The following is a 14178-nucleotide window of genomic DNA, read 5'->3' on the forward strand; positions in this document are numbered from 1 at the left end:
AAGAAAAGTTGCTTGCTTCATTTGACTTAAGGAAACAGAATAAAAAGGCAATTGAAGGGTATTGTGGTGCAGATCAGACCCTTAAGATTTCTAGTTTTGTTTTGTTTTATTTTGCTCTCTCTCTCTCTCTCTCTCTCTCTCTCTCTCCCTCCCTCCCTCCCTCCCTCCCTCCTTCCCTCTCTGTTTCCCTCCCTCCCTCCCTCCCTCCCTCCCTCCTTCCTTCCTTACTTCCTTACTTCCTCCCTCCCTTCCTTTCTCTCTTTCACACACACACACCCCACACACGCTTATAGAAAAGCCAAGGATGCATTGTGTGTGAACCCCTGTATTTCCTTACCAAACCACCATTGTCTTACCTACCTTTACATACCGGCTTCTTGGTCCAAATGGCTTTCTGTTCAACAATTACACACTGACTAGAAGGTTGTCCTTGTAATTTGTATCTGGAGACAGGTTGAAATTTAGTACTATTAGGCAGTTTGTGTTGAAAAACTAGTAAGCTTGACTTTAAATCTATCAAAGGTCCATTTAATCTGTACAGTTACCCATTTATTATTCTCTTGTACTACCTCATTACAGATTATTCCTGAATAACATCTAGGCTCATTCGCATTCCTTCTCCTGATTTTATAGTGCTGTGGGACAATTCTGTATTCTGTCAATTATGTTTTTTTTTTTGTTTTGTTTTTTTGTTTTGGTTTTTCGAGACAGGGTTTCTCTGTGGTTTTGGTGCCTGTTCTGGAACTAGCTCTGTAGACCAGGCTGCTCTCGAACTCACAGAGATCCGCCTGCCTCTGCCTCCCAAGTGCTGGGATTAAAGGCGTGTGCCACCACCGCCCAGCCAATTGTGTTTTAAATAAATGCTGATTGGTCAGTAGCCAGGCAGGAAGTATAGGTGGGACAACCAGACAGGAAGTAGAGGCAGGGCAATGAGAACAGGAGAATTCTGAGAAGAGGAAAGCCTATTTCTCTTCAGTCCTGCCCAGACACAGAAGAAAGAAGTTGTGACTGCCTCACTGAAAAAGGTACTGAGCCATGTGGCTAACACAGATAAGAATAATTGGTTAATATAAATTATAAAAGTTAATAAGAAGCCTGAGCTAATGGGCCAATCAGTAGATTAATTTAGCCCTCTGTGTGATTTTTTGGGTGGACTTAACGATTGCAGGAACTGGACAGCCAAAGATACACAGAAACCTCAGACAACATTATAGTTCACAGCAGGCACATATAATCCAAGGGCATTAAATTTTACAGACCCTCCTGATACTCACCCTTCATTACAGGAGAAGTGCACAGTTTTGCCAACCTGAAGACCTATAGGTTCTTTTATCTGTCCATTGGGAAACTGTCCTGGAGGTTCACATTTGGCCTCTAGGAAAGAATGGCAAGAATAAGAAGTAAGTCTTGGCAAATATCAGGCCAGTCCCCAGTAGATAGTAAATTTAAGATACCTTTGCATGTGGGGAAGACACCATCCCAGTCTCCCGAAGATAAACACTTAATTGTCTTTTGTCCATCAAGCAAATAACCAGAATCACAACTGAATGTCACAGACAACCCTGGAACAAACTTGGCAACATGCTGCTCTGTATGGTGTCCATTACGGATCGTGGGAAGTGATGGGCACTCTCGAGGGAAATCTTTATATGTACACAAAGGAGAAAAGGCCATCAGATAATATATACTTATGAATATAGATGCCAGCTTGGGACATAGATCTAAATAAATGGCATGCAATCTTTGGTGACCAGTCACCATCAGTATGGCTTGTTTCCTTTTACGCAAAAATAATTGCAATTTTGGGAGGATAAGGTCTCACTAAACAACCCTGGCTGTCCTGGAACTCTCTATGTAAATCAGGCTATCTTTGAACTCACAAAGATCCACTTCCCTCTGCCTCCCAACTGTGGAGATTAAAGGTGTGTACCACTACACCCAGCTTTATTTTTCTATTTCATCTTTAGTTATATTTTTGCCTTGAGAAAAATTTCAGTTGCTAGAAGGCTCATTTTTATTTATCTTTAAGCCTATCATTCAGAGGATTACCCTAATAAACATTATTAATACAATTTATCATTATCTTATATATAGCATGTATATAAATATGTACATTATGTATAACAATACTATTCTAATTTTTTTATTACTTGATAAAAATATTAAATTTTTTAATTTGAATATGTATAGGTTCACCTAAACCTTTAAGGTTTGTTCATAGACAATCCATTTTGAGGTTACTGGTAATCAACCTGTTGATATATAAGTAAGATAAATATAATTTGTAGTATTTGGGATTGAACTAGGCAAGCACTCTGCCATTGAGTTACACCCACAATCCCTTTAGTTACTTTTTATTTTGAGACAAGATCTGGCTAAGTTGCCCAGGCTGGCTTTAAAAACACAGTGTGAGTCAGGTGGTGGTGGTGCACACCTTTAAACCCAGCCCTCGGGAGACAGAGGCAGGCTGATCTCTGTGAGTTCTAGGCCAGCCTGGTCTACAAGAGCTAGTTCCAGGACAGGCTTCTAAGATACAGAGAAGCCCTGTCTCAAAAACAAAAATAAGATCACAGTGTGGCCCAGGCAGGCCACGGACTTGTAATCTCTTAATTCAGCCTCCTGTGAAGCTGAGATTGCAGCTGTGCTCCCAAGTCAGAGTGGATCATATTTATAATAGCACCTCCTAAGTTCTATAATCTATTTATAATTTATCAATATTGTTCTTTATTAAAATGTTTCGATAGTATAATTTTGTCAAATACTGACAATTTCTATGCCCTCAGAATTAAACTTAAGAATTAGATTCATTAACAATATAAACCAGATGAAACAAGAACATTCACAGCAATCTCTATGTTTAAAGTTAGTTGACTCGAAATGCTAGAGCCCAGGACATGGTGTGAGTAGAGAGTAGATCTCTTGTGAACATGTTTGCAGAGGTACCCCAGCATTGGGGATGGGCTCCCCAAACCCAGCTCAAGCTCCAGGGACAAGACCTATACAATTCAGCCTTTGGGAACATGCAACAAAATGATCTGCCCATAAGCGGAAGATCCTTGTCTTCAGTGAGGTTCCACTTCCATGCTAAACACTCTCACAGGTTGGCAGGTCTCAGGCCTTGATGAAGCTTCATTTCCACACTCAATGCTCACAACTGGTAAACCCCAGGCCCTTGACTAGGTCTTATTTCTATACTTACTGCTCTCACAGACTGGCAGTGGTGACGGTCCCCACATATTATTTGCTTGGCACCAGACTGTTTTGTTTCCTTTCATGGTGAAGTTGGCTTTACAGGTAAATGTCACAGAGTCACCATGTTTGAATGGTGGTGGTTTAGATTGTTTACTTTTGAATCCCCCTGGTATGCTGGGCTCTGAACAAGTAGAATACTTATTCCATTCTTCACATACAGGAGGAGTTTTATCCCAAGCGGCCTTCGCTTGATCTTTACTTTTACAAAGCATAGTCTTTTCTCCAATGAGGCGATAGTTAAGTAAGCAAGTGTACCGCACAACAGTGTCAACGGGTATGGGAAGAGAATAGAAGAGTTTCCGAGCATTTTTGACTTTAGGAGGAGGGTCACAAAAAATCTCTGAAAAGTAGAAGAGACTAGATGAGTTTATTAATAAGTGAAAGCTCCAAGTATAGGTCAAATCACTTTTCAAGAAATATTCTTAGAAATTCAATGCTTGGTTATGAGTTTACTTATAGTGTTTTCATTTCCAAATGCTTATATTCTTACTTCTTTCTTGATCCTTTCAAAGAAATCAATATAAATCACTCTAACCAGACAACAAAGAAATAGAGAAAATAGAAAAAATCTATCTAATCTGTACTTTCAGGGATTTTTCTATAATATTTTTTACTCTAAATATTTTTAATAAACAAAAAGGCAAACTTAAAATATGTTAATGACATGCTAATTGCTTGTAGGGAGTCAATGTGGGCTGATTTGGGCTTAATAGCCCTCATTTCAAATCCTCACTGTCATTCAATAGCTGTATGACCTTAGGCAAGTCGTACCCTCCCCTAGCCTCAGTTTCCAGTCTATAGTTCAGGCTACATAAGGTATGATAAGAATATAGAGAGACAAGAGCATGTGAAATGGGCAATTACAGTACCCAAAGTACACTACTTATTCAGTGCCTATTTGAAATACACAGACAGCTTGCGGGTGGCATAGTCACATGAGACACTGTTATTGAAGACACTGCAGCCTCATTACAAGTCATTTGTAACACCTTAATCCTGGATACCTCTGAGAAAACCATTTGAGTATTGAGCTCATATTCTGATGTGGGAGTGATTTTTTTTCTTGGTTTTTTTTATTGGTTAATTAATAAAGAAACTGCCTAGGCCCATTTGATAGGCCAACCCTTAGGTGGGTGGAGTAAACAGAACAGAATGCTGGAAAAAAGAAGCCGAGTCAGTGAGTCGCCATGATTCTCTCACTCCAGACAGATGCAGGTTAAGATCTTTTCTGGTAAGCCAGCTCGTGGTGCTACACAAAATATTAAAAATGGGTTAGATCAATATATAAGAGCTAGCCAATAAGAGGCTGGAACTAATGGGCCAGGCAGTGTTTAAAAGAATACAGTTTCCGTGTAATTATTCCGGGTATAAAGCTAGCTGTGCGGACGGCCAGGAGCCAGGAACATAGCCCGCCGCTCCCAATCACTACAATATTCTTTATACATCCTTAAGGGTATTAGCTGTTAACAGCTACTATGACATATATCTTTTCTGGACAAGTTGCAGAATGAATTTCTGCTAATGTCCACTTGACCCTAGATGGAGCTCTTGAGTACAAGAAATGACATATGGAGGCACAACCAGAGTTTTAGTACACTAGAAAGGCCTATGCTTAGTTTTGTTACAGGCAACTTTTCAAAGCCTTTGTTACTTTGTTTACAGAATCACAATTTAATATGTTAACATGTGAACAAATTTAATACTTTTTCCCTGCATTTTTTTTAAAGTGGAAAATATCTATTTAAAGTACATAGTTGGGGGAGGTGTTTTATTTGATAACTGCATGGGAATACAGAATCAAAAGACAAGATCCACATTTGATTATGCTTATTTTCTACTCACGTTCACAGACAGGAAACTTATTGTTCCAGATTACTGTCTCTCCTTCTGGGACACACTGACTAGAAGAATTGCCATTTAACTGGAACCTTAAACAATAAGGAGCAGCAAATCATCACTAGAACAACCCACCTTTCAATTGTACAGACTGAATCACTTCTTTCAAGTATTTGTAGGATGGTATGCATTTTAAAATATTATGACTTAAGAAAAAGCACATAGTTACTTGTGAATCTGCTCCACCAAACAATAAATCAATAATGGGTTAAAACATACTAAAAATGCGTCTTTTCTTTAGAATTCTCCCTCTCCTCTTTAGCATCCACATGTCAAGATTATCTAGATCATTTTGAGGAAAACAGACTCAATTCCTATAGAAAAAATAGCAAAGACCTTGTTACCCAAGCTTATTTCAATGAGTATCCAAAGTTTTCATTCATTCTCCATAACAGGAGCCTTAATTTGTAAACCAAAACTTTGAATTTCCAGTTGATGAAATGACATTTCTTACTTTTGCTGGTCAAGCACAAAATATACACACTTGAAGAAAAGAAAAAGGAATTGGTTAATGACAGAGTTCTTAGAAAAGGGCAACAAAAGGAAAGAAAATTTAAGACAGTGAAAGCTTAATTAACTTTAGAATTCATATTTTGAAATCGTTATGGGAAATCATCAGGGCAAGACCTATCACTTCACACTCACCCTTTATCACAAACAAAGAAAACCTCTGCCCCAAGTTGGAGGTTAGAAGGAAGAAACACACGGCCATTGAGAAGTTGGCTTGGAAGGGCATCACATGATTTCACTAGGGAAAAAAAGAGAGAGCTTGCAAATGAAGAGTCAGGAAACAGTTGAGTTTCCTTTGAATAGAGCAGAGTGGCTAGGCACCTTCACATGTTGGGGCTGCATGGCTCCAGGTTCCAAAGGATGTACACTGGACCAGGTTAGTTCCAATGAGATTATAGCCAGGTTCACAGGTATATGACACTTCCTGGCCAACAGAAAAGAATTCCTTATCTTTTTCGTTATAATCACCGTGGTGGATATTTTCAGGTGGTAGACATCCTGAGGAAAGAATAGGACCAGAAAGTCCTTTTATTTCTGCAATAAGAACTTTATTCTTTATAACTTACAGCTAGCTGTCTTGTGCTTAGTTGGGTGGGATAAAGGTGTTCATAGCAACTCTCCCATATTAAGGCAGAGAAGTAGGGTCATAGAGTGGGCTTAATGTGCCTTTTTCTGCCCAGATGTGAAAAGCCATATGTCTATCTGCTCTCTTTTTCTTGATCCATGCCAGTGAATATTACTGTTACTCATTTTCACTTTATTCTATTCAACAATCTGAGATAGCCTTCCATCAACAGGTTAGAAAAGGAATCAAACTTTTATAACACAAATTTTCCCCACCCAAATCTGCCACATTCCTTTAATTTCAAAAACAAGGCTTCTGAGGCTTCTGAATTTTGTTGCCAGGCTTTGAGAAAGGCAGACAGTTTATATTAGGAGTATAAGGCGAGAATGGGGGCCACAGGCTCAAGATGACTAGCAGCTTTCTTCCACAAAACTTATTTTCATTATCAAGATGGATATCTACAAAATTTTGAATCAAATTCTTATCTTAGTCAATTCCATCTTTCAATATGGTCAATATAATTGAGAATTTATCCTCATTTAAATAAAATATAACTATCTAAAACTCTAATGATAAACTTTTGTACTGGGTTTTAAAATTACTTTTATTCTTCAAAAGATGTAATCGTACATATTTTTGAGAAACCATGTGATGCTCAGATAAGTATATTGTATAATATGAAAATAAGGGTAAACATCTGTCTTCTAAAACTTATTTCTTTGCAAGTGAAAACTTTCAAAATCCTTTATTCTAGATTTTAAAATATATATGAAAAGATGTAATAAACAGTGGGAATTCTACTGTTTATAGGGACACTGGAACTTATTTCCCCTATCTAATCTGACTTTTGTCTCTATTCTTAACAGCATTTGATATATTGTGCAATGGAGGAGTCCTTATATGTGTAGAAATTGATTCAGGCCCTCATGCTTGTGTGTGTGTATGTGTATGTATGTGGGAGTATACACTGATATATATGCATATAGAGGAGATTATCTTATTTTATGAGACAAGGGAACTGGCTCACCAGCTAAGCTAGACTGGCTGCTTGTCAGCAAGCCCTAGGGATCTGTCTGTCTCTGCCTCTCAGATTCTGGGATTATAAGCATGTGCCACTACACAAGGCTTTTTTATTTTTTTGTTTTTTATTTTTTATTTATTATTATTATTATTGGTTTTTTGAGACAGGGTTTCTCTGTGGTTTTGGAGCCTGTCCTGGAACTAGCTCTTGTAGACCAGGCTGGTCTCGAACTCACAGAGATCCGCCTGCCTCTGCCTCCCAAGTGCTGGGATTAAAGGCGTGCGCCACCACCGCCCGACCACAAGGCTTTTTTAATATATAGGTTTTGTTTATTAAGCTCAAGCCTTCACATTTGTACAACAAGCACTTTATACACTGAGCCAACTCCCCAGTTCTATATTTTTTGATGAGTTATTATAAAGTGAAGTCATATATAATTGTGGTTTGATTTGCGTTTCCCTGATGATTAGTAATGTTAAACATTTTGCAAATATTTGTTGTCCAGATACCCAAAGTTTCAGCCCAACTTACCCCTGAAGCATGTTGGCAGTGGAGGGCTCCATTTGCTGTTTGGCTGGCACCACACTATACTGCTGCCTTTCATAGTAAAGCCAGACTTGCACTTAAACATTACTGTGTCATTTAAGAAGAAGGAATGTTTAAATCCAGACTCCACTTCTCCATTTTCAATTTGTGGCAGTGGGCACTTGACTATAGGAATACACTGAGGGGGTGGACTGTTCCAGATGCCAACTTGATTGTCTTTGCTGGTGCAATGTATTGACTCCTTACCCACCAGGTCAAACAGTTTTTCCCCATTTTTTCCAACATGGCAATGATACTTTACTACCATTCCATAGAAAAAGGTGTCTATACTGCTTCTGTAAAAGTCCCCATTGGCAATGGCTGGAGGTGACTCACAAGGAATAGCTTTCAAAGGGAAGTAGTTAAGAAAAGAGAGAAGGCATTGAAATGTTATATTTTCTGAAAATTTAGTCTTCATTTTCATAAACCAAATTTAAACTTTACCTACAACTTATTTTTAATAATGAAATTCTGTATTCTGATCAAATAAAAATAAGTCAGAAAGGAAAATACATGGAACTGGCTGATTAAAAGGTCAAAAAGCTATGAGGCCAGACAGAGTACAGACTCTGTTACTAGAGACTTCTTGGGGTGATCTAATTTTACTTGGTTGCATTTGTCATGTGTAAACTCATGCATATTTTAAATGTAAGAACCTATTCACCAATAAATAACATCATAAAAGAACATTAATGGAATAGTGTGACAGAATTAGAGATCATGGAAGACTATCAGCCAGAGCTGTGTCCATAACAACCCAAACCGAGTAAAATGTCTCAGGCACTCATTTTTATGTGCAGATGCCCAGTTTCCCTTTAGAAAGGGATAAGAAAAATTTGGTAGGATGCCATAAAGAGATCGTTTTACTCACATTCACAAGTAGGCCTGTCAGTATCCCAAATTAGACTATTGTCTGAGACAATACATGTAGCAGATGAGTCACCAATGAGTCGATATCTGGAGGCAAAGAAGTGCTTGATCATATCCAGGTCACACTTAACACTTTAGAAAAGCTGAACTTTTTGCACTTATAGAATGAGAAAAGGGTAGAATGACATGCATGATATGGTGAAATAGTGATAAAGTAGTGCTTCTTTAATAGGTTCAACATTATAGCCAAATGAAGTCTGACTTCCTTGTCAATAGCACCGGAGACTTAAAATTGAAGCAAGGTAGCTCCATCTTCTTTTTTCTGAGGATTCCCTTAACTGAGCAACACTGAAATGTCATTTCTAAAGCAGGTCAAGGAGACCGTGCTTTTGTTTTTATTCATATTAAAGGGTTTCTGGTTAGAAATATTATTTCTGTATCCATATACCCTGAAGAGGCTTCCTGCCTACTCACCCTGTATTACAAGAGTATGTAATTGTTGACCCAAACTTGATACCCATACTTATATTCACAGAGCCATGGAGGAGGTCTCCAGGAGTTGTGCATGATCTACCTACAAGGGAAACAAAACAGGATTTGGGGCTGGGATGGAGAAGACTTTATGCATTTTCTATTAAATTCCCTGACTGGACTTGCTGATGGGTCTGCGTATGTTTTCTCAAAGCAATTTTTGAAATTTGTAAAATGTGTGCTTTCTCAAGGAGCAGTCAGTTTTGGAACACTGTTCAAACCTTATTGTCTATATTTCTGTGTATGAAAGAAAACTTTATTTGTGGTCAATTCTATATTAAAAACTGTTCTCATTATTAAAATCTCAGCTAATGGCATCATTTACCATGTCTCCTGTATTAAAAGCCTACAGACATCATTTCCTCTCTATAACTCATCCTTTAATCCTTCAGTTCAATTAGTTACAAAATTTTAGGGCCTGGATTCCAGAATATCTCCCAAACCACTTACTTTGACATTTTTATTGTTTTACTGTATTGTTGAGTGGCAAAATTCACCTTTCTAATGATGGCCTCCCTTGGTCTAGTACTTCCTCCATAACATGGCATGAGTTTGTTTGTTTGTTTGTTCGTTCGTTCCTTCCTTCCTTCCTTTGTTTCTTTTTAAGATTTATTTAATTATTGTGTATACAGTATTCTGCCTGCATGTATGCCCGCAGGCCAGGAGAGGGCACCAGATCTCATTCTAGATGTTTGTGAGCTATCATCTGGTTGCTGGGAATTGAACTCAGGACCTTTAGAAGAGCAGGCAGTGCTCTTAACCACTGAGCAATCTCTCGAGCCCAAATTTCTTCTTTTATATATAATTAATATAATCTTTATAATAATAAATATAATATAAATAAATATAAATCTATCATACTTCCCACTCAGAAATTTATGATGGATTACCATTATTCACAGGAAAAAGTATACAATCTTGGAGATTATATGTACTCAAACCATACTGATCTTTTTCCAGTTTTCCCAAAGATATCATTTCTGCTGGGTGATAGTGGTGTATACCTTTAATCCCAGCACTTGGGAGGAAGAGGTAGGCAGAGCTCTGTGAGTTTGAGGCCAGTCTGGTCTACAAGAGCTAGTTCCAGGACAGCTAGGACTGTTACACAAAGAAACTCTGTCTCAAAAAACAAACAAGCAAAAAAACTAAAATATCAAAGATATTATTTCCTCCAAATTTCTGTCCAGAAGGCCTCAATCTCCTTAATTCTCTTAGACAGCATTTATTTTCCTATGGTTGAACAGCAGTTTACCTCTACTATTAAACAACATCATAAAGCCTGGAGATAGAGTGCTTGCCTAGCTTGAACAATGCCTTGTGTTCAATCCTCAGTTATATGTTATATATGTGTTGTCCCTTACACAATCCCCTGTCTACTGCTTCACTCATGTTAGTTAATAAAAATATCTCTTGAATTAAATGTGGTAAGAATAAGATGAAACTAATATTATTTTGTATACTAACATTTAATCTCTAACACAATGTAAAAATCATAGAATGATGTCAGGAAGATGATGCTAAACCATGGTGATGACTTCAACCCTAGTATTCAGAAAATTTAGGAGTTAAAGGAAACAAAGAGGCTGGGATCACACTTTGCTTGCCATGACATACTAATTTACTTGTCTTTTGTCTGGAAAACGGCATGCTATTCTATACAGATAAAGTGATAAAGACAAACATGGCTTGTAGGAGTACTCACGATTACAGAGCTGCCGAGCATCTGACCACTTGGAATTCTTTAAGCAGGTGATTAAGAATGGCTTCCCACTATACCCAGGGAGGCATTTGTATTTCCAAGTTGTATCAACAGCAAACTCAGATTTATCACTCTCAATAATAGGTTTAGCAAAAGTATACCTTGGCAGCGACTTACACTGACCTAGAAAGGACCACAGAAATATCAAAGCTGAGAAAGGCTAAAGTTTCTCTGCTTCTCTCCTGTCATCAATTATTCTAACAAATTTGATCTTTAGAAGTATTTTTGTTTGGGGCAATATTATCTATGAAAATAATTCTAGTATGTATAGACACAGAGAAATTCAGAGATTCAAAAGCTTTTAAAGCAGAGCAGAGAAATAATATCTGGAGAACTTTTTTCATAAAATTCCATCATTTTACAATTTAAAACTGTGGGTGGATTGTTTTTTTTAATACAGTGAAGTCAGGAAAAATAAGAAAAGCAAGTAGAACTTCAATAATGAATATATAGAACTTAATATACAACACAAAACTCAGAAAACAATAGAAGAAAATGAAGGAGGAATGTTGCAAGATATCAGCATAGGAAAGCACTTTTAAATAAGGGTCCAGGCCGGGCGGTGGTGGTGCACGCCTTTAATTCCAGCACTCGGGAGGCAGAGGCAGGCGGATCTCTGGGAGTTCGAGGCCAGCCTGGTCTACAAGAGCTAGTTCCAGGACAGGCACCAAAGCTACAGAGAAACCCTGTCTCGAAAAACAAAACAAAACAAAACAAAAAAAAGGGTCCATTTGCTTAGGAAATAGTGCCAACAATTGACAAATGAGACTTCATGAAAGTATAAAGCATCTGCACAGCAAAAAAAAAAAAAAAGTGATGAGATCATCCACAAAATGGGAGAAAATCTTTGCTAAACAGATCTCTGATTAATATCAAGGAAATAAAAGCATAAACACCAAAATCCCTCATTTATAAGTGAACTAATGGAGTGACAATAGGATTCTCAAGTGAAGTATAAAATGTTCAATAAATATGAAAAATGTGTTAAACCTCACTAGTCATCAGAAGATTAAAATAAAAACCACATTAAGTTTCCATCTTTCACTAGCCAGAATGACAGTCATGAAGAAAATACATAAACAAATGCTGGAAAGGATATGTACAAAAAGGAACACGTTTACATTGCTGATGAGATTGTCAACTAGTCCAGCCACTGTCAAAATCTGTCTGGAGATTTCTCAACAAAATAATAGTAAACAGTATTTAATAATAACAAAAATAGATCTACCACATGATCCTGTGGTTTTGTCAATATCTATGCAGAAGAGTCCAAGTCAGCATTCCAGATATACTTGCACATCAGTTCTTATTGTAGTACTATTCACAGTGGCTAAGTTATGGAACTAACTTAGGTGCCCAGTAGTAGAATAAATTAAGAAAATGTATATATACACAATGGAACATTTTCAGCTATCAAGAATGAAGTTATATTGTTTGTAAGAAGATGAATGTATTCAGAGATAATAATATCAAGTGAATTAAGTCAGATTTAGAAAAACGGGTATCTCTTTTTTTTTCTCTCTCATGTATATTTGAATGTAGATACAACTGTCTGGAAAGGTAGTAATGGGAGGGAAGAAGATTAAGAAGGAGGGGGGTCATAGGATAGCCTCAAAGTATATTATATACTTGCATGAGACTGGCCTTATATAACCTTATGTAATAAGATAACCTTATGTAATAAAATAGTAATAAAATAATGAGTCTATATACTTTTTGGTGGGGTTGAAGGGAAGTTATGTCAGCTATTGTACCAGCTTTTTCTTATCATTGTGACCAAATACTTGACAGATACAACTTAAGGGAGGGGGATTAGTTGGCTTATAGTCCAGGGCACACCATCCATTATGATGAGGAAGGCATATGACTGGAGCAGCTTGGTCTTTAGGGGAAGAAAACTTCAACAGCTGCTGGTTACATGACACCAGTCAGGAAGCAGAAAGTTTAGCTGGAAGTGGGGAGGAGATATAACCTCCAAGGTCCACTCTCCAGATAGATCTATGGCCTTCTAAAGGTTCTACAGGACAGCTCTAGACTGACTGTTCAAATACATGAGCTTATGGGAAACACATTACATTCAAACAATAATGGGCACAAAAAATTTAAAAATCCTCAGGTTTTATAATTAAAAACCAGAAATATACCAGTAAAAATAGCTTTAAAAGTGTTTTAAATTTTTATTTTTTGTTTCACATCTCACAGTGTTTTACTTACATGTATGTACACTATATGTGATCAGTGACTGCAAAGTCCTTAAGACAGTCATGTATCCCCTAGAACTGGAATTACAGGTAATTATGAGGCACCAAGTGGGTGCTAGAAACCAAACCTTGTCCTCTGCAAGAACAGCAAGTGCTCTAACTACTGAGCAATCTCTCCAGCCTTACAAGTAAAAATCTTATAAATAAAAGCTTTTAGCATAGGATACTAAATTATCATAGAGATCTTATAAAACCAAATTTACTTTAATTGATTTATATGTGATACCACTTCTACCAGTTACTCTAATTAGGTAATAATGTGTGATGATCAAATGTAAATAAGGACAAAGCTAAATTATCTTCCACAATATGGGAAAACATTTACATTCATAAGATTCAATCAGTGGTAACAATACAGACCAAGAGGAATACAAGATCTGGAAACTACAAAGGAAGAGGGAACTTCATAATGTGACTTTCCATGTCAAAAAGAGGCAAGAATTTTTCTTTCTGGGTGAGGATTAATGGAAGTCTCATCTCTAGTAAAGAGACCTTGGACTTTTATTGAAACTACCCACCTCCCAGGCCACAGTACAGAATCTCCAAAGACTGGATTCTCCTCCAATCAGAAAAGTAAAGGAGCAAGTGACATGTCTCACTGGCTAAAGACACTGTTATCAAACCTGACTGACCAATTGAGTTTAGTCCCTGGCGCCACAGGTGAAAGGAGAGAGCTAACTCTTGTAAATAGTCCCTGACCTCCAAGCACATGCCATTGATTGCACACCCCCCACTAAACAAACAAATAAATACATGTAATAATTTTTCAAATTGCGTGATATGGGTTTTCTTAAAAGTCCCTGTTCCCTCTTTACCTCTTTCTAGCATCAGGAGTGAAGATCAGAGTAGTGACTATAACACAGAAAATGTTTCTGGAGGACAGGGAGCAATTAACTATTTAGATCTAAGGGACTTTACATGGATGATT

General features: G+C 37.4%; 1 protein-coding gene across 1 annotated transcript in view; it reads right to left on the reverse strand.

Annotated features, from left to right (window-relative positions):
• Positions 1–14178, reverse strand: part of Cr2 (complement C3d receptor 2) — a 90321-nt gene that overhangs the window by 74925 nt on the left and 1218 nt on the right. Inside the window, exons 2-12 of the mRNA XM_057769909.1 lie at positions 10933–11112; positions 9174–9273; positions 8701–8786; positions 7776–8174; positions 5980–6156; positions 5794–5896; positions 5095–5180; positions 3200–3592; positions 1455–1643; positions 1275–1374; positions 361–443 (exon numbers count right to left, since the gene is read on the reverse strand). Of these exons, the coding sequence (XP_057625892.1) occupies positions 361–443; positions 1275–1374; positions 1455–1643; positions 3200–3592; positions 5095–5180; positions 5794–5896; positions 5980–6156; positions 7776–8174; positions 8701–8786; positions 9174–9273; positions 10933–11112 (1896 nt within the window). The remainder of the gene's footprint in view (positions 1–360; positions 444–1274; positions 1375–1454; positions 1644–3199; positions 3593–5094; positions 5181–5793; positions 5897–5979; positions 6157–7775; positions 8175–8700; positions 8787–9173; positions 9274–10932; positions 11113–14178) is intronic.

Source organism: Chionomys nivalis, chromosome 5 (genome assembly GCF_950005125.1).
Source record: "Chionomys nivalis chromosome 5, mChiNiv1.1, whole genome shotgun sequence".
Classification (NCBI taxonomy): Eukaryota; Metazoa; Chordata; class Mammalia; order Rodentia; family Cricetidae; genus Chionomys; species Chionomys nivalis.